General features: G+C 38.2%; 1 protein-coding gene and 1 long non-coding RNA gene across 4 annotated transcripts in view; one reads left to right on the top strand and one right to left on the bottom strand.

The window, feature by feature from the left end:
- Nucleotides 1-378: 378 nt before the first annotated feature.
- edil3a (EGF-like repeats and discoidin I-like domains 3a) overlaps nucleotides 379-23,502 on the top strand; it is a 125,498-nt gene continuing 102,374 nt past the window's right edge. For all 3 annotated transcript variants that reach the window (XM_005473230.4, XM_005473231.4, XM_005473232.4), the window contains exon 1: nucleotides 379-807. In XM_005473230.4, the coding sequence (XP_005473287.1) occupies nucleotides 744-807 (64 nt within the window). In that variant the 5' untranslated portion in view covers nucleotides 379-743. The remainder of the gene's footprint in view (nucleotides 808-23,502) is intronic.
- LOC109194140 (uncharacterized) lies at nucleotides 11,352-11,848 on the bottom strand. The gene is made up of 2 exons (XR_269655.2): nucleotides 11,573-11,848; nucleotides 11,352-11,487 (listed from the first exon to the last, which is right to left on the bottom strand). It is a non-coding gene; the product is annotated as an uncharacterized LOC109194140 (long non-coding RNA).

Consider the following 23,502-nt stretch of genomic DNA (forward strand, 5'->3'; position numbering starts at 1 on the left):
CTGCACCTTTAAAGCAATAACAAAATTAGTAAGGAAAAACAAAACAAAACTAATATTTCTAAAAATAACTTTATAAATACAACTAACTGCGTAAACAGGCATTGGAGATGAGCAAAGCACGACGCTACTTAAACTTCCATGGCTTAAACTCTACATGCCATGATATGAGAAAGAGGGAGAGAATAAAAAATAAGAAAATAAAAGGCGGCGAACAACATGGTATTATTTATGTTTTATTATAATTATTATTATTTTTTTACTTATTTATTTATTTGGATACATGAGGCATCAAATGAAGCGCAGTTCAAATTAAAAGCTATCACTTCTCGTTTTATTTTGTAAGTGTGTAGCGGAAGTGATAATTCTTCTGACTCTGGGAGGTTTGACAGTAGTTGTCCGGCAGCACCGAGTGAGCGCACACGTCGCTCTCTCCACTACATCGCACCACTGCGGTAGGAGCGCGGAGGCAGCAGCAGAGGAGTGCCCGGCAGGCACAGTCCACTTGTTCCTGCAGGACAAAATCCAGGTGGCGAGTCTCTCACTCTGTCTCTCTGTGTCTCCCTCTCTGCCGACTTTATCACAGCGCAAGACTTTACCTGAGAGGACATAGTCATATAGCAACAGCTCTCAGGGTAACCCTCACAGTCCAGCCGGAGCAAAGGAAGGAGAAGTTTGGGCTATTGCCACGCGATTTTACCCACAGCTCCGTAACCTTGGAAGTCGGACCTGATTATTGTGAGAGGATGGGACCGCTACTCCTTTCCGTCGCCCTGTGCTTGAGCGCCGCTGTCCCACAGCGTGTGAAAGGTGAGCGGAACAAGTGACAGGCAAAAATAATCATTGTCACATTTTCTTTTTTCTTTTTCCCACACAAATAGTTCTTTAGCGTGGGAGCATGACCGAACAGGGGATCGATCAGAATCCTTTGCCATATTTACATATTCTACTGAAAGTGACAAAGTGCTGGTGATTATTCAAAGAGGATCGTGGGGAGTGGGGGTATCCCACATGAACGGTTCAACACTGTGCGTCTGTATTGTTCGCTGGAAACGGAGCAATCTCGGCACGCTTTTTTTTGTTATGCGTGCACGACTCGTTAGTTAATTGGTTTGATTGTGTTTAAAGGAGACTTGTTTGAGTATACAAGCGGCCGATTGCGTATTTTATCTTTGTGTAATTGCTGTTTGATAAAGGGCCACATGAGACTGCGCACAATTAAGGCAAATGTGCACAGCTCCAGTGTTTCGTGCGCCCTCACAGTGACCATCTTCAGCTGCTTGCTTGGCTTATGAGCGATGCTTACATGGGGTAAAACAAGCTGAGGGTCCAGGTTTAGCCCTCGTTAATTAATGCAGGGGGGCAAAGGCATCTTTCTCCCCTTATTTTCCCTTTTTTAATAACCAATATAAAAAGAAGAAGAAGAAAAAAAACGGAATAAAAAGATTTCTTGCATGGTGACTAGACAAATCTAGAGGTGATATATATATCCTGTAATAGTTGCCTTATCATTATTAACCAGCACAATATTACAAGTAGGGTAAATGGACATTGAAGTCTAATGTAGAGTCTTACCAAAACATGTCACACTGCTTTATGCAGAGAGAAAACTGCTGAAAGCTTATAGATTAACCTGACTCCCTGAATCACCGTTCCCATCATTTACATCCTCCCCCCTTTTGCCCTTCCTGTTCTCTGGTGATGGGGATGTTTAAGCTTTTGGCCGCTATATATTTTCCATCGTCAGTGCAGAGCCGTACCTGTGGGATACACATATATATATATTTTGATAAAGAAAACAGGGTAGTCCTGATAGAAGTGGGTCATGCCATTGTCCCTGTCTCTGTTCATTTAGCAACACGCTTGCCTCAGGAGTCACACATGTCAGACAGACCTCAGTCTCTACACCGGGAGTGTGCCCCAAGCAGAGTTTCTAAGGCTCCCTAAGCCTCACAGTGTCAACTCACAGTCAGCTGTTACAAGACATAATACTCCCTGGTAGGCTGACATAATGAATGTACAGGAAGAGCAGAGAGCCGTGGTGCCGCGGGTCGACTTGTTTCAAGGCTCAGTGAGTTAAAAATAAACCCCGGACTAGTCCCTCAATTAATCATATCCCAGTTAAAAATTGTGGTATTGTAAAGGGATTTATTTGTTTTTGTCCATCTGCTTCAAAAATGAGTTAAGCTGTAACCTTAGTCACAAAAGGGAGCTGGTTAGAGGAGGACATGGAGGTTATCTGTGTTTGAACAACAGCCATAGTCATATTGGTCAGCCTGGCAGCTGTATTTGCAACCTAACCCCTTCGTCACCGTTGCTGTCAGTCTGACATGTTTAAAAAATCCACAGTCAGATTAAAAGGGACACGAAAGCATTCAGCTGTCACGAAGAAAGTGGCAGAAAAAAATGTCTTGTGATTATTAGAAATCTCTTTGTGTTGCCTTGAAGATACGGTTTACTTACCTTTTGTCATTGCTCAAAGACAGCAGGTGTCTTCTGAGATAGCGGCTAACAAACACTGCATGGAGGATGTCACAGGGTGCCTCTGTCCACTGAAACAAATTGATGGGGTAGAAAGATTCGCCTTCAGGTAAAACAGACTGCATTGTTCCATGTCAGCGTGCAATACATCACCTCCTCTCTTTGGTTACTGGGGCTGACTCTCACACATTGTTTGGGGTCCTGCCTGTCTGTCTGGACAAAGCACATGACTGCACCCGTGGGTTCTGTGGATGGATATGTAAGACGCTTTTGTGCTTTGTTTGGAGTGTCAGTCTTAATGAGTTTTATGCATCTTAATTTTAGCCCCAGTCTTGTGATAAGGACTGCACAATTAGAGGCTTTTAGTCGAATGGACAGCCATCTGGAGTGGCAGTGTGATTGTTTGCTATTGGTGAGCCATGATTAGTGTTAATATTGTCGACTGCTGTTCATTTTAGCCAAAGATTGCACTTGTGTAACGCAGTTGAAGAAGTCAAACAATACACTAATGTAGAAATATTGCAATTTTGCGAATGTTGGCAGCTTTAGATTGCTCATCATGCTCAATATGCTGTAGGTTTGGGAGGTTTGGAAGCTTACTGAAGGGCAGCAGAAGTTTTGTTTAGCTGAGAGAAATTGAGCTTCTGCTTCCAAACAGTTGGATGGATATAAATTAGATATACTGACTTGATAGATAAATCTATCAAGGCCGACTTGATAGATTTATCTGAAAGGTCAATACATTTACTGGCAGCTGAGGTTATGGTTGATGTACCAATGATTTTTAATAAGAATGGCATGTGACCTACACTGCTCTGCAAAAGTAAATAGCCACCCCTAATTTCTGTATATAAAATGGGAAATAGCTACAAATATACATGCAATACAGTATATAAGCCAAGAGTTTGTGCACTTCTAAAGAGATTAAAAAGCCAATATTTGGTACGATCACCATTATTCTTCAACACTGCCGTAACTCTCTTAGGCAAGCTTCCCTGTCATTTCTTTAAGCAGTCTTCAGGAATAGTTCTCCAGGGTTCTTAAAGAACATTCAAAGCTCTTCTTTGGATGTTGGCTGCTTTCGTTCTGTTCTCTATCAAGATGATCCCACTTGCTTCAATAAGGTCTGGGCTCTGGGGAGGCCGATCCATGACTGATAGTCTTTAACTGTGTTTTTCTATCCAGGTATGCTTTAAATGCATTGACCTCGTACTGGGAACCATTTTCATGCTGGAAAATGAAGTTGTTGCCAATTACATGCTTTCCAGATGGTATTGCATAATGGATCAAATCAAATCGCAGGTTTTTGCCTTCATAATTCCATCAATTTTGACAAGATGCTCAATAGCACTGACCGCAAAGCATCCCCAAACCTCACCAGAGCCTCCGTTGTGTTTTACACATGACTGTAGACACTGTTGTACCTCTCTCCTGACCCCTCTGTACATATTTAAACCAAAATTTCACATTTGTTGTCATCACTCCTTCAAATTTTTGCCACTGATTTTCAGTACAATTCTTGTGTAATTTGGCATACCTGTAGAAGCCTGGAGAGGCATCCATCCATCCATCCATCCACCCATCCATCCATCCTCTTCTGCTTATCCTTATCAGGGTCACAGGGGCTAGAGCCTATCCCAGCTACCTTAGGGTAAGAGGGCCTGGAGAGTTATTTAGAAAATAAATAAATGAAAGAGAGTCTAGCTCCTTGGGAGAAAAATATGAAGAAATAAGCCTATTCAAGCCTTTTGCACATTACTGTAGCTCTACAGTGCTGTGCACTAGATGTGGAAAGATAGTGTGGTGAAGAACTGAAAGCCTTTTAAAAGAAGATGTGTTTGTTTCCTTGCCTCAAAAGAGGAAATAAATAACAGCAAAAACAAAATTTTTTTACTCTGACTCAGAATTTTGGTTCATCTCTATTATGTCTTTAATAAAATGGAGCTTTTGTTTGCAGACATTTAAATGGATATAATGCATATTAATTGTACAGATTTATCCAAAACCTCATTACCTTTACTGGCCACTAAAGGTTATGGTTGATGTATGACTGACTTTTAATAACAATAACTGGCGACCTACCTCTACAGTGCTCTTCAGTCCGGTTTTAAATGGCACAGTCCTTAATCAGTGGAGAGAGGTCAGACTTCTGTCAAATCAGCAGCCATGATTAGCAACGGATTCCAAGCTACTCATTGGACAACAACCCCTGCACAAGAAAATGCAACATAGAATATCAAAACATAGAAGTAAGTGATGTAGTGACAGCAGCTGCTGTTTTTTTGTGGAACTTAATAGGGATATTTGTTGTCAGTGCAGATGTTCACTAATCCTTTTTATATTTGAAGGAGACTTCATTTGTCTGTCATGCTGACAAGGTGATGCATACAATGCTATTTGTCTTTGCCATCTCAGTTCTCCTGCCTACATTTCATGCTTGACTTATATGGAGGGCACTAGAGTGATGGTTATCAAGGTTGCAAGGACACATGAAGAGGAAACGCTTACCAAAGAGCTTTAATGCAGCCTTGAGAAGAAAATAGCAGCATGGTGGTAAAAGAAGTTATTTTAGTCAACACAAACTTTCAGACAGGAAAAAAATGGATGTTTCATAGTTATTTTATAACATTTTGTAGTTTTGTTTGATTTAGAGTTCTGTGCAAAAGTCTTGAGCTACCCCTCATTTCTTTATATTTAGCTTCCATGTTGCCAGACTTTGTTGTCATTAAAGTGGTTTTGAGAAGTCGTCACTCTTGGATGAGTGACGAAACATTTCCCCACTGAAAACGCTACGTCCAGATGAACAGAATCATCTTTTTGGGAGTTCTTTACCTGGATGATTGAGCATGCATCAAGACATCTCGAGAAATAGTTCTCCAGATTTTTTGTAGGTTTTTAAGAGTTTTTCTTTCACACATTCAGAGAAAAGTTTTTTTTTCCCCTTTGTTAAGCCACTTAAAACTGAACTATGATTCATTCAAGCATAAAAAGGGCACCTAAATCATAATAATGGACCAATATTATGTCTGCACATAACACACAAGTTAGCAAAGAACCTATTTTAAATAGTATTTTTAGAGACTTAGGTACTAGCAGTCTGTTGCAAAATCACAGAAATTGTTCTGTGCACAGTTTGACAGATATAAAGTTGTATTTTTTCCCCAGCAAGGTGATTCCCAAAGAGGGGAAAACTTGCATATATTAGCACTGTGTGCAGTGCATTCTCAAAAAAGTGGTTTAGACCTGCTTTTCAGTCAGTGGTGTTGGGGATCTTGTCAAAACTGATGTAATTATGAATGATAAGAAATACCATCAGGTTTTTATTTGACCATGCAATACTGGAAAACCCCTGATTTTTAATGGTGGGCAATGTGGCCTCAAAATTAGATTATGACACTTTGAGAAAATTTATGATATTTCTGACAAATTAGAAAAAAGACATTTGGAGCATTTTATCGATGCTTCGGGCAGCAGCAAATGAAAGAAGGTAAATGAAAGACATTTTCCATCCTTCTTTTCCAATGAGCTACTGTCATTGAGGACACACTTCCTAATTTGAAGTGTGAATCTATTTTAAAAAATAAGGTGCCAGCAGCAGCGTAGTGCCATAGAGACACAAGATGTGTGGAATGTAAGCACAAAAGTAACCCAGGGACTGTTTTACCCTAGAAATTCTATTTAAAGTTGCTTCACACTTTAGTTTAACAATAAGTAAAGTACCAAATGATTAATATTATTACATTATAAATATAAATATATTTTCTCTGTTGAATCTTGGCTCATGCTTTAAGCCCTATTTTGCCACCATGTAAACCCATCAATAATTGAATGGGTTGATCATCATTAGCTGCCTGTACTGTATGTCTTCCTTCGTAGCCTGGACAATGTGTGTGTGTTTTTCCTCAAGTCATGAAACACATTTGTTCTTCCCACCTTTGGCAGGAACAATTTTCCTTGCATATTTTGCTGAGTACTGTGCTTTGTTGGAGGATGCTGAAGTAGTTTTAGTTTTGGCTGACTTGTGGCTGTTGCTGTCAGTCATGCATGGGCTTCTCTGCTTGCATGCATTAGGGAACACAAAGGCTACAACATCGTCAGTGCAAAAATATCATGTAAAAATTTATACCAAACAGTCAAAGCTAATCATCACAAATGGTATGATATGGCACAGCCCTAGTAATGGTTTCATTTTCCAGCATGACAATGATCCTAGACACGCTGCCAATGCAGCAAAAGCAAAGCTGGATAGGAAAACACACAATGGAACACTATCAGTTATAGACTGGCCTCCCCAGAGCACGGACCTCAACATTACTCCAACAATGTGGGATCACCCTGACAGAGAACAGAACAAAAGGCAACACCCCAAGAGAATTGTTGAAAAATAAAGGCGGTCCTACCAAAAATTGACTTTCAGGCTTGTTAGGATTGTCGAAACTCTCTTTTCCCTTATATTGTGGTTTCCATTTACACATATTTCAGTAAATCATCCAACTATTTCCCATTTCCTTGCACATTATAAAAAAATTAAAAACTGAGGTGCCTCAAGACTTTTGCAGTGATGGTACAATAATCATGTGACCATCACTGAAACACTGAAAATTATGGTGTTTGAAGCCTAGTTCTGTATCCTCAAGGTGACTTTTGCTTAACTCTGCATTTGGCAGTGAGTGAAAAGGAAGAATTCTTCAAGGCATCACACAGACAAAAGATAAACACAAAGACTGATCACCAGTAAAAATAGCAATTTTTCACACAATAGCTTGTCTGTTTTCCCACAGTCCTTAACTCAAAGGTGATGTTTCTCTTCACAAAACTATGCAAATGTTGATTCTGTATTTCCCCAAACAGTGTTAAAGTTCTATCACTGACTAAAGGCAACATATAACATTATGACAGCTGACATAAGCTGTGGCGTTCTTAGCAAAGTGTTAATGTCAGGGAAAAAAGCAGAAAGAGCCCCGTGGCTTGAGTAAAAAGATTATACAAATTCTTCATTTGTAGTGTGAGTTAATGTTGAGTGTACATTCATTTTTCAGCTAAGAACATGCAGCGGCCTGTCCCTTTTATAGCTTGAGTATTAATAAGACCACATGCTGGGTTTAAGTAATCCCACTGGGTCACAATTAATGTTTCAATTCTTGGAGGCACAAGCAGACTCACTGCATGCGAGGCAAAAAAAAGTTGCAGGTAATAACTTCAAATATATGCACTTTAACAAGTGGACCTGCATGTTTGAAATTGTTAGTGGATCACTTCAAAGTGACACATGTGACACAATAATAATTTTAGCTCAATTAAGCTGTTTTCATAATGCTTCAAACCAAAATTCTAAATGAAAATGACATTTCTTTTTGATTACTTGATTTTCCTCCTTACAGGAGACAATTCAGTATCTCTGCTAGTACTAAACCTTACTGCCAGTTGATGGTTGTTAGTGGTGGAATGGCGGTTGCACAACGTAGTTTGATGATAAAAGTATGAAAGCATGCAGAAGTGGAACGCTGAAGGTTCAAACCACTTTTGATCTGTATAACTCATGGCAATGAACAGCATTCTTCCCCCTGCAAATGTGATCTTACTTCACTGTTTTATTCATGTGTGACATTCAAAAGACATCACCTGTATGTAATTTAACACTAAAATTTGTATCCGCAATGCATTTTTGTTTGACTCACCAATAAATACGAAATGATTAATTTGAAAAAGCACCGCAGGCTAGTTTAAGTAAAAAAAGATGGAAAATAATCTTTTTTGTGGCCCTTTTCCTGCAATGCTTCTTTTACTGGAACATAAATTCTGAAAAAAGCACAAATGTCATAATTTTCTGTTCACTAAACTTGTAAGGAGTAATTTGCAGGTGCGCAGTTCCTCTTGTGAATCAGTAAATCTTTGCGGTTTGATGGATAAAGGTCTGTCAGCATGAGGCAAAAAGGGGAAATAGGTTTTAAATGCATAAAAGTGTCTTTTAAATGTGTTTATCGACACCACAAATGTTACTAATGGTAATAGTATTAAAATATAAATAAAACAAATTTATTTTAGAGATGTATTCTAATACCTCTCAGTCATGGTACGGTATCATGACAACGTTGTATGTTTTTTTAAATCAAATTCTCAAGGTTCCGTTACCATTTTTTTTGGTTAAAAATGAGAAGTATACTGCAAAAAGAAAGGCCCTGGGGGGCCACAAGAAAAATATTAAAACCAAACTTTTCACGGGTAAGGAAGCCTAACAAGGTAAACAATAAGTAACAGTCAAGTTGGATGAAAGGATGATAAACCAGGGTATTTTTTTGGCTGGAACGTTAAGAGTTTTCTTGTATATCGTTAAAATGTTTGTATCTATCTTTCTGTATATTATTTTAAGAATGTTGTTTTTATCAATAACTGCCCGTGCAGATGCGTAGGTGTGCCAAGTGTAGGTGTGTGTGTGTGGGAAGAGGATAGGTATTTAGGAGGGAGGGAGGAATGAAAAGCTTATTGACAAGTGTCAATGTGGATTGTAGGTGTATCCTCAGCCAAGCACAATATCTATACTCAGTGGGTGTGGCTGCTGAGTGCAATGGAGCCCCTGTATTTGACAGGGAGGTGTCACACCAGTATCAGCATTCATTATTGGTTTTGGCCATGAGTGAAGACTTCACCTTTCCCCAGTGAATCAATAGGAAGAATAAAGTATTTTGCATTAAGTGCAGAACTGCAGCAGCCTGCAAGTCTGATGAGATGTAAGCAATTTCAGCTTGTTTAAGTTTTAGTGGGGGGACAAACAAAGTACATAACTCCTGCTTTTGTATGGGAGTATTCGCCTCATTTTCATCTCTCAAAAAGAGACAATTTCTGGTTGTATTAATTACAAATATGGTTAAACTGCTTCAGATGGAAGTGAAGCTGCTGTAGTTAAAATGAGATTGAGTAGTTTAGTCTTTGGTCTGATAAAGAACCCACCATATTCAGTCAGGCCAGACTACTTACTTTAGTTCAGTTTAGATTAAGTTCTTAAGCCACATGTCCCAAGGAGCTGATGCCTCCTGATTCTGTCCCAAGGACATATTTAAATGAAGAGTCCCAACTCAGTCTATAACGTCTATGTTAAAAAAAAATCCTTGAATTATGTCTTTGATTGACAGTTATGATGCCATAAAACCTACAAGAAATAACTATAGCACTCATGTAAATTAATTAAACACTGTAACTGTTTTGCAACATATAACTTCTTTTAAAACTTCTTTGAGGTGTTTTCAGCTTTTTACTCTTAAAGACTTGCCAGTTCTGTATTATACAGTATTTCAACTTACATTTGAGTATATTAGTACATGCACTGAATATGTTGTCTGTTTTTCTTTGTGTGTGTACAGAAGAGTTGGTTTTTGTGCTTGAAGCTTGGAGAGGTAACCCAGAAATGTCATCACACCAAGTCTAGGCAGCAATTCTGGCTGTTTTTCACAGTGTGGAAGTGCATCCATACTTCACTCATTTGGCAAAACACAAAACAACATTCATTTATTTATCATGTGAGTCAGCCCGATTTTACACTAAATTGCACTGAATACAAACAGGTGAGTGACTGAGAGGAAGCAGGATACGATCAGTCTGGATATGACAAGTTTCAACTGGAAGCCTTTGCTGTAAACATTTTTAGGTAACGACATAATGTATATGTTATCCATTTTGAAGATAAGTGCAGTTTTTTTTTAAGTGCAACATTTTCCGTCCAGATGTTTTAGATTACCCTTGGGGTTTGTAGTACCAGCCACGGGTAGAAAGAGGGAGGGAAAAAAAGAGCTGAGAGCCAGGATGAAAATTCCCTTTAACATGATGTTCATCGAACAGAAACCACTCCTGCCCGAAAATCAAAGTGAGATATAGTCACAGTCAGTTGCCCTCACAAAAAGGGCAAAGGTTGCAACAATTTACACCAGATTTGTACTTTCAGGCACAAGTTTCAGATAACTTGTTTTGCTAGAGTCTCAATGCTCAACAACATGGCACAAGACAGCAATAGTTTCAGATGAGTGCAGTAATAAACCAAGGGCAAGCCAAATGTAGCAGTAACCACTTATTAAGGTCTTAACCCTGTATAGCACATAGTAAGTAGAAAGAAAATTGTGGTTTTATACCAAAATACCAACATTAAAATATTACTTGACACCACTGTGACCAGTTTTCATGCTTTAAATCAAACAGAACTGAATTGAATAAACACTCAATTTGATTTGTGACCAAAAAGTCAGTATTTCTTTCCACTTCCTAACTTTTGCTTAATGTGGAGAATCCAACTGCTCACCCGTTCTCAATCCACTCGTGTTTTTCATTCTCATTGAAGGCTAGAGCCATTCCCAGCATGTACAATATACAGTAGATACATTAACTGTTAAAGATCCAACATATTTCTCCACCTGATGGGAGAGAGAGAATCTGTTTTCAGTTTCCTAAGATATTATTTTCAAGTTTTGTGTCATGCTAGATACTAATAACAGCTCGAGCTGATTCAAGTTTGGTGAAAGGTCAAGGTCAAAATCAGCAAAAACTCCATGAGTACCTAAGTTGGCTAAGCATTTGAGCTAAACCTTCATTGTTAGCACCCAAGGTCAAAGTTGACCTTGAAAAAAATCTCCAAGTAGTATATCATACGAAAGGGCATGAAGAGTTTTTACAGTTTTTACAATTTAAAGATTTCAGCCTATTCTGCTCCAATCATATGGGTAAAAATAATAAAATCCACCATTTTCGTATGTAATACTTAAAGGTCATGGGTCAAAGGTCAGGGTCATGTGAATTGGGAAAAAGCTTTAGTTTCCATATTACCAATGTCACGGAACACGGAGTGTTCAGGTAAGAGGACCCCAAAACAGACTCAATCACACCGCCGCTCAGAACTATATACAAGTTTTTATTGAACTGAGGAATCTTTTAACAACGCTTAAGGAAACGAAAAGCTAAGGCTCGTGCCACGGGAAAACAAGGTGCGCGGAGCCCAGGAGCACCGCAATCGGGACCGAGGGGAAACTGCAACGGAAAGGGGAGACACAGTTAACAGCACGCAGGTTATCAAGAGATGAACAGCTAAGCTTTATGAGTTGCCGGGGCTTACAGGTAGAGCAGGACCGTGGAGCTTGGAGGGGGAGGAGCCCGTGGAGGGAATCCTTGGGAGGGAGGCAGGAGGACAGGCAGGCCACGGATCTCCACGCTGAATGCAGGTCACGCTAGGAAGACTTGTACGGACTGGCGGGGAGAAGCCGTCAGAGCTGGCTGAAGTAGCCCTCCGGTGATTGCCTCAGATGAGACGCAGGTGGTTTGGAGGCGGCCCAGCCCGAGGGTGTGGCCACCGCAGCCTCCCCCGGCTCCCTGGATGCCGAGCCACGGGCCGTGACAACCAAAACCAACATCAGCGTAAAACATTAAAGTTTTAGTGCAGCCCTTGCTTTTGAAATGTGCTCTGTGGGTTCTTGTTAACGGAACAAAGTGTAACAATGTCTGAAACCAAGACCAAATCTGTGGTATAAATGTTGTAACCAAACTGCTGTTGAGATGTCATTTCATTACTAACAGAGACACTGATGAGTGGAAATGGAAACAGACCAGAATTTATTTAGTGCTTTTCTGGTCACGGTGATCACTCAGAGTGCTTTAGGCCAGAAGCTGTGTTTAACCACAGCCTCATACAACAATTTATTCTATACACTTTAAGCACTTGATCTACTGCTCAGCCACGGACGATTTCAAAATCACCAGTTAACTAAACAATTCAGCTCTCATAGTCCTGTGGGAGCCCAAGAAGGAATGCTCTTGTTGTGAGGCAACAATGCTAACCATTGCACCACCATGATGCCCAAGTGGGGTAGACACAGAAAAAAAGAAGGCAGTTATGTAACGGACACATCAGGACCATTACTTCACACTTCATAGCAGAGTAACAGTAACACCCAGTAACACTACTGGGACACAATTGGTATGTTAGCAAAGTTGTGTATTTACATAGTTTAACTGTACCTCTCTTCAGCTGTTTCTCTAAAATTAAAACTGTATACAGCATGCGTGGAAATACAGGATGATAAGCGGCTGCCAGAATGTGCAGATGTAATGATATGCATTGATATTATCCATATGCTTGTTGCTACACAAGCTGGCCATGTGGTCTTTAAGACATGCTTGCCAGTTTGAATACGGATGTTTTTTAACCATTTTCCCTTTAACTTCTGTGAATTCAGTCAATTAATAAATCACGTTTTTTTTTACAGAAACCACACAATACACTGAGTTATACAAGAACCATTAAATTGTTTGTTTTCACTTTTTCCATATTTTATAAAGAAGAAAAAGTGCAGCATACAGAGTGTCATTTATAGCACAGTCAAGCGTTACACCACTGGTGTTGTCATGTTTAATTTTATGCCTGTTTTAGGACTTCTCACAGTCTAAAGAAAGCAATCAGAGGAAGCAGACAAGAAGAAATGAAACAAATGTCAGCCTATGGTTTATGTATGAACTGTTCAGCTTTCAAGATGTTACTTCCCTCTTAGTTTTGTTTTCATGTTGTACATCCAACCTAATTCTAACTTACATTATTAACCATGTTTGATATCGTCCTATTTCATCTATTTTGCTTCTGAAACAGATCTTTGTGACTAAGCTTGAAATCTTGTTCTGCACCGAGTGTTGAACCTGTGAAGAGTGTGACAGATTAAATTAGCAACTGAAAAGTTCAAAGTTTAAATTGCAGTGTGTATTTTTAACTGTGTTCAGTGCACTGAAGGAGAGTCTTTGTGGGATATTGCACTCTCACTCTTGCTGTCTTCCTCTCTTGCATACACAAACTCTAGAAGTTACACATAGAAGCAAAGTTCTTTAGTTGTTGCTGCATTTCGTTGGAGATGTGGTTGGATAATAGGAATAATGCTATCGACTGGACACCAGCGGTGTCTAATACATGTGTTTATCTGTCTGTGTTGCATGCTGTTCGGTTACAAAGATGTGTTATCTTTTAAAGATGTGTGCTAAGGCAAAGACAAAGTAAAATCACTGAAAAGTGAATACAGCATTTTACGTGGAAGCTCAGTAATCACCCTTGACTGTACATCATCACTCACACACTGAGCCTTTTCTTGCTTGACACTGAATCTCTAAGTAAGTAGTGCCTGCTACATGAAATTCACTGACCAAGGGGTAAGCAGGATGAAAAAAAAAATTCAATTTGTCAAGGCCTGCCCTTTTCGTTGCACACAATGCACAGCTTAGGCCTTCGGGTGTGAAGTATGAAGGGAACAAGAATCAGAAGATATTTTTCAAGCATTTTTCATGTCCTTCTTCGATGTTTCCTGTGTTGAAGAGGAACATTCAACAGAGCTTACCGGCAGTTTTCAACTTTTCAAATAGCCTGTTTAAACTTACCTAACAATAACTTGTGGCAGGTGAAGGACCTGCTATGCAGTGAGACAGAACAAAGTAGCTCATCATGTCATCCATGTTTTTCATTTAAATAAATGTGCTGTTAATTAATGGGGATGGTATTTGTTCTGTTGGCAAGAAAAGGAGATCAGTACCATTCTCACATTTGTTCATTCAGTATTTAACTGGAGTAAACAGCCTCCTACCTTATGTTTAATTTGATTCAACGCTGCTTTTAAAAGTGCTGGTTATTCTGTAGTAATGTTAATTGTTATATTAGCAGACTGAATTTTACATAAGTAAATTAAACCCTTCAAATTCTCATTAACTAAAGCGTTAAAATTTACTTCAAACATGGCACTGCATGCAGCAGGTATTGCTGCAAAAAAAGGGAAGCTTTGTTTTGCAAAATATACCAGCAGTGGATAGAAGGAGGTGGAAATCTCACTTTTCTTTGTGTCAAAGGTAAAACAGGTAGTTCTACTGGTTAATACTTACAACACAAAGATTTTAATGTTTAATATGTGTGCATGACCATAAAATACACCCATTATAACAGTGTCATTGTTGTGATCTGTTGCCTCTTACCAGTTTTTAACATGGATTTATTTTGGTAATCATGGGAAAATACGAACCACAAAAAACAAAACCAAACTTTATATAAGGACTTCACACACTTAGCATCAAAACTAGCTCATTGAATGACACAAGTTATTCCTATTTCCTGTATTTATGCTAAGCTAAAAGGCTTCAGGATCCATTAGACTTTTGTGAGCTGCATGGTTTAGTCCTCCTGTGTATTTTTTGACAAGAAAATAAACATGCAGAATTTTACACAAATCTTGATTTCAATTTTTCTTGATAAAATTATCAAGCAGAAATGTGGAAATATTGAATTAGACATATTTCCTGCTTTTATCAAAGTTTTGATTGGTTCTCTGAAGCACCCTGTGTCTCCCTGTCTCACAAAAACATTTGCAAAAGCTGAGAAAAAATGACTAAACATTTGCATTTGCCGTACAAGTGCATTCTTTGTGAATTTTCAATCAGCGTTGCTCAGTCAAAAGCGTGGCATAATTTTTCTTTCATCCAAAATGCCAAATGCAAAACATCATGACAACAAGAGGGCTAATGAGGTAAACATTTAAGGAACAGGGTCAAAGAAATGCCTAGATGTGTTGTTGAATATGCATTAATCCCGTGAATTTGTGTCACAGTTTCCAGCTAAAATGCATTTTTGCTTCGCCTATTTTGTCTTTCTTTGCCTGTTAATTTGCAGCGGCACTTTCCATCACAGACACCTTCCTCCTCAGCGGTTACTGCGAAAATTCAGATGAGATGTGAGCTCTACTCCTTTATACATGTTTGATGAATCTTTTTATGCTACTTCTGGGAAACAAGCATGAATGTGGGAGATCTTGTCTGGAAAAAAGGTACAAAAGATGGGAGGTGTCCAAGTTTGTAATGAGGCTAGCGAGGCTCTCCTGGCTCACAAGCAAACTAGGGCATCTGTAATGAGCGTGCAGAGAGAAAAGGGGGAGGTGGGGGCTGAGAGAAAGCAGAGAGTCATGTTGTGAAGTTGCATCAGAGCATCAGCTGTCCAGTGGATGGTGGTGAGAAGCAGGTGTCTTTCATAGTTCTCCCTCAACAAGACTTGAAGAACAAATTTGAAAAATTACCAACATCTTCAAACCTTTAAACATATTCAAAACGAAACTCAATTAGCTTGCTTTTTAAAAGGACATATTCGTCTTCACAAGAATTTCAGACAGCAAAGCATGCAACAGAAAGTAAAAAATTAGGTTAAGAGAATGATATAAGTGCCCATTATATGAGTGGTAACCATTAAAAATAATATGTCTGATGGCATTACAGCAATTAGCAGTATGAAATAGCTGTACCACACTGCTCAATATGTCTGTGCAAATACGTAATCTGATGACCGCAATTATTAAAAAAATTGAAAGGCACCAAGTGGCATTACTCCTTTGTGATATAGCTGTATTGGAAAATGATATATTTACTTAATCCAATTAGCTTTTCTAGCTCTTAATGAGCAAGAACCTGAAATAGGATGCTTTTGAATCATAATAATTAGCACAATCCATCAAAAAGCCTTGATGCTATGCGTCTGTGCCTGTCTGAGAATTACATCAGAGAAAAGATTTGAGCACTATTTAATTGTTTTAGCTTTTACTTTCTGACTGAGGGATATTCATATTTCTGTTTTTTGTCTGTAATTTGATAGATAGCTAATTGAATAAAAGAAAGTTTTCTATTTTTTATTCTACTTCTCCTTATGGGCTCAGAAAAAAAGTGTAATCCCCTGTAATTAAATGGAATCTCAGTGTATTTTGTTTGAAATTACAGGGTAATTATATTGACATACAAATACTTAGCAAGGTGCACTGGATAAAGGAGGTACCAAGTGAGGCTTTTAAAGGGAACAGATAAACAGTTGTAATATAGGTAAATGTAAGTAATTTGCAATGCACAAGTAATTTTTGTTGTGAATGACTTTGGTTTTTTACAGGAAAGGAGACACAAATTTTTGTGTAAGTAATTTTAAGTACTGCATAACTAATTTACTGCATAATTTCTTGTGGAAAAACATATTTGGAAATCTTACATTGTAAGTAAATTTTATTTTTCAGGGCAAGAGTCGTATTATGGAGTGGCGTCAGACAACTTAAGACAGTCGAATAATAGAACATCCATCGTGCACATCAACATAATGAGTATTAAATAAAGATGTAAAAATGCAACATTAATTCACTCCATAATACTCGATCGTCACCAAAAAATTATTGAGTACTTAAAATCACTTATACTGTACTTAAAATTACTTACAGTATAATTTCTTCTATTGTTTAAAAAAACCTTTAAATTACTAATGCACAACATAAAATTACTTACACATACACTATTTAAATTTACTTACAGTATAATTATTTCATTATTTCCTATAACAACCTGACTTATTAACTCTGAAATTGCAGAATATGTACCTCTAAGTATTTGTAAGTAAATATAATAGTCACAGGCCATATTATGAAGTGTTACCTTTTCTATACTTTTATTTTTTTTCTTCTTCATAAACACATGGAAAACTGTCTCACTTGCTTGTTTTGTTAGCCACAAACTCTTCTTAAATCATCAGAAGCTGAGCAACCACACTTGGCATATAAATTACATGTTATGACTCTGAAAGTCATCATATGAAATATTATCATATCAGGTATTATGATGTTATTGTCTTGCCTACCTTGTAACTTGCAAAATAACCAATTTTTAGCATTTATGCACCTAGAACACCTTACAAAAACATTGTATAATTTTTTATTTTATGACAATAAAATAAAATTTATCGCTATAAAAGTTTAATTATGCATGGCGTTGTGATGCTGGGACGTTGCCTAGCAACCACCTAGCAGATGGCTAAAATGACCCATTTTTTAGCATTAAAACATCTACCACCCCCTTTTTTTTTCACATTTCTCAATTTAATTACATACATTAGGTGCCAACAGGAGGCCAAACAATAGCACAGGCATGCACTAGCTGTTATTATTAACCTTATCACCCCAGCTTATTTTCCTTTATAAGAGTCATATTTATCAACTCTGTGTTTCAGATCAAAATTCAGAACTGTGAAAGCATGGTCATCATCTTTAATAGGATCTTTAATATCAGCCTAAAGGGATACTAAACCTGAAATAAGTACTGCAGCTTTTAACTTTCTCTTGAACGCTTTGTATAAGTAACATAAAATAAAACAAAGTATAAAATCAGCTGAGATCGTTCAGAGGTTAGTTAAACAGCAGAATCACTTTGGTGCTGGGAAGTGCTATTTGGGCTGGTTTCCAGCTTTAATGCCTTTGTCTTTAATGGCCTTGTGTAATACATAAACACCTAAGGAACAAGCTTGTGTTCCTCATTACGATGGGTATTTGTGTCAGTGTGTGGAACTGCAGCCCCCGTGTTTTATATTGTTAAATGTTAAGTTTGACATTGTGTTTCAGGCCATGTTATGGAGTCATTTAAAAGTAATGTGACAGTATGTTTGCAAAGAATTGCTTTCTCCAGGGAATAATTAAGTAACGTAATGCAATACTTATGAAAAAAAAGCAGCCGCTACTATGTAATAGAATAGATGCTTGAGAAAGGACACTAACATAATAACCCACACTTAAATTTTGATGCTGTGTATTTCAATGCAACCAGTGTGTCAAGGAAAGACTTTATATAAAAGAGGAAAGCTTGGGCACAGTGCATTGTTGGGTCTGCTGGTTGAACCGCTTATTCATTATCCCTTGGATAGAGCTGAAAGATGTTAAATCCAAATTGTAAGTACTAGATTAATAAGACATTCATGACAGGTGCATGATATGAGCACTGAATAATCTTCCCTGTCAGTTAAGGTCGTGCTTCTCCATCTGTGTATCAAAGATTTTTTAAGGACCTCTTAATTGTTTCAAATCTAAAATGTTTTTGTTGTTCTGTAACCATTGCATACATTTGTTCTCATGGGTCACACTGTAGTGGTTCACCTCAGAAAAAGCTAGATCCCAAGTTGCTGAAAAAAAAAAATCCTGTGAACCCTCTAGGCCTTGGGCTGAGTGCATTATCGCTGCCCCTGGCCCATGATGAGGAGAAGTATCGATCTTATACTCAGACGAAAGCCCTCTGTGCACCTCTGCAGGGCTTAGTGCTGGCTGAGGCAGGATGCACAGTAATGAGAACAGTAGAGGGCAGAATGGGGGACCAGCTTATTCCTAACAAGGATGGAGACCTTTACACAAAAGAAAAGAAATAAGCTAGATGGGCATTTTTTTAAAACCCCTCCCTCTCTTCAAGCCACTCTACTTTTTCTTTCTCTAAGCACAGTTTAGGTCTTAACCACACCACGGACTCTAGCCTTGATGGTCTTATCTGGAATTTTGAGCTCCTGTGGGAATATATCTCTGTACAGAGTGGCTAAAAAATAAATTTAGCACACTCCCACTATGAAGTCAGAGAAGCAGTAGAGGCAAGAAAAGAGCAAGAAAGTGATTTCAGCATAACCAAACTTATAAAATCCAGAGGATGCTCCTGGCTGGCAAGAGAGATCTCCAATCCTTTGAGCTCCATTTTTGGATGCTTTTGTGGTAACAGAAGTTGCTTTATGACAAGGACTGCAAAGACAGATTTTTGGGTGTGCAGGCCTTTGAGGTGATTATTACATTTGGTGGTACCTCAAGCCTCACACTGACTGGAGCTCAACCGAACCATACCAATTATGGGATGTGAATTTTAAATCATAAATGCTTTTAACATATAGTGATCAAAGTTGTAACAGAGTTGAAACAACTGTTTGTTAATGCCTAACAACAGATTAAAAAAAACACAAATAAACAAGAAATAATTGGCTTTTCTTATGGATTCACTGCTTCTCTCTGCATTTTAGCCAGTGCTGGAAACACATCTGTGGCTCCTTCCTTACGAGGGTGGGGAATATATTGAACGCATAGTTTGCCACAGCTACACCTCTTGCTGTTGTTTATTGGAACTCTCTTAGAAAATACAGAAAAAGAGAGATTGTGTTGCTTCTAAATTTAGATTTAACAGTTAATAAAGTAAATGTATCCAATTGCCTGGTTCAATTAAATACTGTTCTGTTTTGTTTGGTTGCAATTTCCCCTTTTATTGCACGTTAGTTTAAAATGAGAAGCTTATAATGAAACAAAGCAGTGCTTTAATGCAAAGAACTGCTTGCATTGGTTACTTAGATCAAAATACTGGCGTGACTATATTCGTCAATGGGTTCGCTTTTAAGTGTATTAGGAAAACTTATATTTACAGGCCATATCATACAGCACATGCTGCCACAGAAAACCAAAGATCTGTACGTTTATGACATCACTCATGACAGCTCAAAAAATATCAACACACTTTGCAGGTTGTAAATGCCTTATAAGAATAAGTAAAAAAGCTGAACCAATATCAAACATCAACAGACTTACATTTCCTTGTTATAAAGTAAAACCTGCCTGAGCCCTTTGTTTGACCTGTTTAAAATCAGAATATCTTTCCCCCCTTACTTCCAGTAGATATAGAAATCTGTTTAACTCAGAGGGGGGCGGTGTAAAGGAATGCCCTCACCAACTGTCTGACTTAATAGGAGCACCTAAGGTTTCTTTCATCCTCAAATGTCCCTGCAGCAAAGGCGTAGATATCGTCTCTCTGGACCAGGACCTTCGATAAGCTTTCACAGACTTGGTGGCCAGTGTGAGCTCTGTTATCATTTACCCATTTCATCTGTGTGATGTGCTGCTTCCTTTAGATCTCTCTCTTCTGTCTCGCTTCTCTGGTGACTTTAATTCCAGTCTACATTCCTGTATGTTAATTTTTTTTCTACTTATCTTTGTGCCTTTATCTTTATAAGGCTGTTTCTGAACAGTAGTCTGCATACGTGTTCAGCTTACCAGGACCACACTGTCTGTCTTTATAGTTTTCCATGGATATTTAGTATTTTCAGCCCTCTCAAACATATTCGCTCTCTTCTTACTTTCCCCTCCCTGAGGCCAAACCAAGTTTATTCCCTCTAGCTATTACATCCAATTAAGGAGGAGTGCGAATTTCACCCCTCCTTCCTTTTCTCTACACTAACAATACAGTGGAATGAGTCGGGAGGTTCTCCTCTCTTGTTTGATGGGAACAAATTATGCTTTAGCTACACACTTCAAAAGGAAACCAAGATTTAGTTTATATTTTCACTACTTTGTCATTTGGTGAACACAATGAAAAATGAGACCTCCTGACGTGGATTGATTCCTTTTTCATTTCAGATATTCTTCTCCAGCTTGACAAATACTACAGTAGTTTGATACTATAATAGAGTAATTAAATTAAATTAAATGGGTCACAAGTTGTAATCATGTAGCCAAGCATGTTTATTGCTTCAAGCAAGGAAGCAATGAAAATACTGGATACTCAACGCCATTTTTGATACCAAGAGGCAAAAAAAAAAGACAAAATGGTTTTTTTTCTTTGTAATAAAGAGTAGAGCACGATATTCAAGAACTGCAATGGCACTAGTGTTCAGGTGGTTTAAATAGCATAAAAAATACAGTAACAAAAGTGTAGGGCGCTGGTTTATCTCAGTGGGATGAGCAGGCGATCATAACTGCTGGCCCGGGTTCGAGTCTGGCCCTTTGCTGCATATCTTCTCCTCTCTCTTTCTTGTCAGGCACTGTGTATTACCACTGTATTAACTTGTAGCATTGAATTAACATTGTGTTACACGTGGGCAGGCCTGCTAACTGTTGCTGCCTCGCTCCTGCAGTAACGTGATTGTTAATATTAATCATGGCTGCTAGCTATTACCTTAATGATAACTTAACTGATGGCTAATGTGGTAATCAGATCACTGCTAATAGTTAAATGGCTAACGTTAATGTGTGCGTTGGCTTCTTTAATATTTATGGTAGCTGTTCAATTTCTTGACATTCCTCTTAAAGTGTTGTTCGGTATTGCGAACGGCAGCTACTTCCGTTACTAGTGAGTGACGGAGCTGCGTGCCTGCCTGTCTGCAGTAGTGCTATATGTTGTAACAACAGGAGGAGGCGAACACGGCGCTCATCCTGCTGTGAACGAGTATCTAAGCTGATACTCTAATTGTTAGTATTTGAAAACCCCTAACATAAGCTTTGCTCTGTTCTTCCATAAGCAGTATCAGGTGTGTTGGTAATATATATGCCAGTCATGCTGACTTGCAGTGTTGTCTTTTTCCTTGTTATTTTTCCCCCACTATTTATGAGACAAATCTCTGGATGAACAATTCTTCTACCTTCAGAGGCCCTTCTGTTGAATATAAAGCACCACGGCACACGGGAAAGCGGTCCTGATGACCTTTAAGCGCCTTTTCCTTCGTCAAAGTCTGTGCCATCAAAACATTCTTTTCCTACAAAATAATTTTTAGGAACTAAACAGCGACTGTGATCCTGGGCGTTGTTTCTCATACTGTCAGTGTCAAGTAGTGAATTTTATATATAACAGATGGCGGCTCTGGTAGGTGTTTGCCTTAAGTACATCCCAAAGCCCATGACAGCAGATTTCTGTGCCACAAATTATACAACTGACACATTTGACAGTTTAGTGTATCATATGAGTGTACAGGCGTTATACAACTGGACTAAAAAAAAAGACATAAAAATAAAATAAAACAAATAACCTCACTGTGTCAGTTCAGCTGCTCCAGAGCTTTTATTATTTTTTTGTGAAAGACAATAGCAGTTAACCTTTAGAGTTCCATCTCAGATAATTGAAGTAAACACAGGTTTGTGATACAAAGGGTTGGAAAATTACCATAAAATTTTAGGAAAGAGCTTCTGCTGCATAATGGGGTTGTGCGCTCTACCACTCAGGGATCTCATTTGCTTTTGTTTATTGGTTGTACAACACCCCGGCAGAATATGCCCTGCATACATAAGGGTGAAAACAGCTTTTTAAAAAAATATTTGACCAATTTATGAGTGGAGATGCAAATCGCATCTACCTGAGAACGAGGTATAAAAAATGGCCATAGCTACCACGTCACTCACCGGTTTGTGGGTGACATAATGGTGACAACATCAAAGTCTCATTATAAAGCCTTTCGATGAGTTTTTTAAAAGTTTTTTTCAATCACAATTCCTGAATTAATTCCTGAATTAAAATTATTCACAATTCCTGAATAATTTCCCCTTCTGACCTTTAAAATCAGAAACATTTACAAAATGGATTTAATATTTTATTCAATACGACCAAAAATGAAATGAATCACTGAACCCAAAAGAATCGCTACTCCTCCTGCTGTATTGTTCAAATGACTCTTCACCTACATTAGCTGTAAACTTTGATACGTGCGGAGCTGAATTAACTACTATCTCACTGATGTTCTGGTTTATGAAAGGTTTATACCATTTCTGTACAGCAGAAGCACCAGAATACCCAGAGGTTACCCGGTCATCTGTTCTTTTATCAGTTAGTTTTGTGATATTATATTTACATATTGAAGTCTTTGCCAAGGAATCTCAATAAACAGAGTGTTAGTCAGTTAACGATTGTTTTTTGAAGAGTATCAAAAGTTAAAATGCAAATGAATCGTTTTGTTCTTGCACTGAAAGGCACTTGCTTGTTTTAGTTTTCTATCTCTTACCTGTCAATCAATTGCATTTCATTTGTAAATGGTTTCAGTAACCAGCATGAAAGTTTTCATTTTATTGATAATTGCCTGTTAGGCTGTCACATTTTTTTCCTGTTACTGTATTCTTGTGGTAGGTATTCGATAAATCATACAGGCTAAGTTACCTTCAAGAACATATTTCATTTTGTTGACACTTTGTTTTGCACACTGACACTAAGACTTTAAGAAACATATCGATTCCATGTCAAAAACACAGTATGAATCAAACCTTGGATATGTCTGCGCTCTGTATTGACCACATTACAAAAACACTTCTCTGCAGACAGACTCATCCATGGGGTTTTCATTATCTTATGCTTGGAATAGCAATTTGATGCTCTATTTGACTGAGCACCTCCTCCACATGCATTCACATACAGTTATACAGTTTGTCGTATTATTAGTTTCAGGAATTTTACATATCTTTTTAA

Source organism: Oreochromis niloticus, linkage group LG12 (genome assembly GCF_001858045.2).
Source record: "Oreochromis niloticus isolate F11D_XX linkage group LG12, O_niloticus_UMD_NMBU, whole genome shotgun sequence".
Taxonomy (NCBI): domain Eukaryota; kingdom Metazoa; phylum Chordata; class Actinopteri; order Cichliformes; family Cichlidae; genus Oreochromis; species Oreochromis niloticus.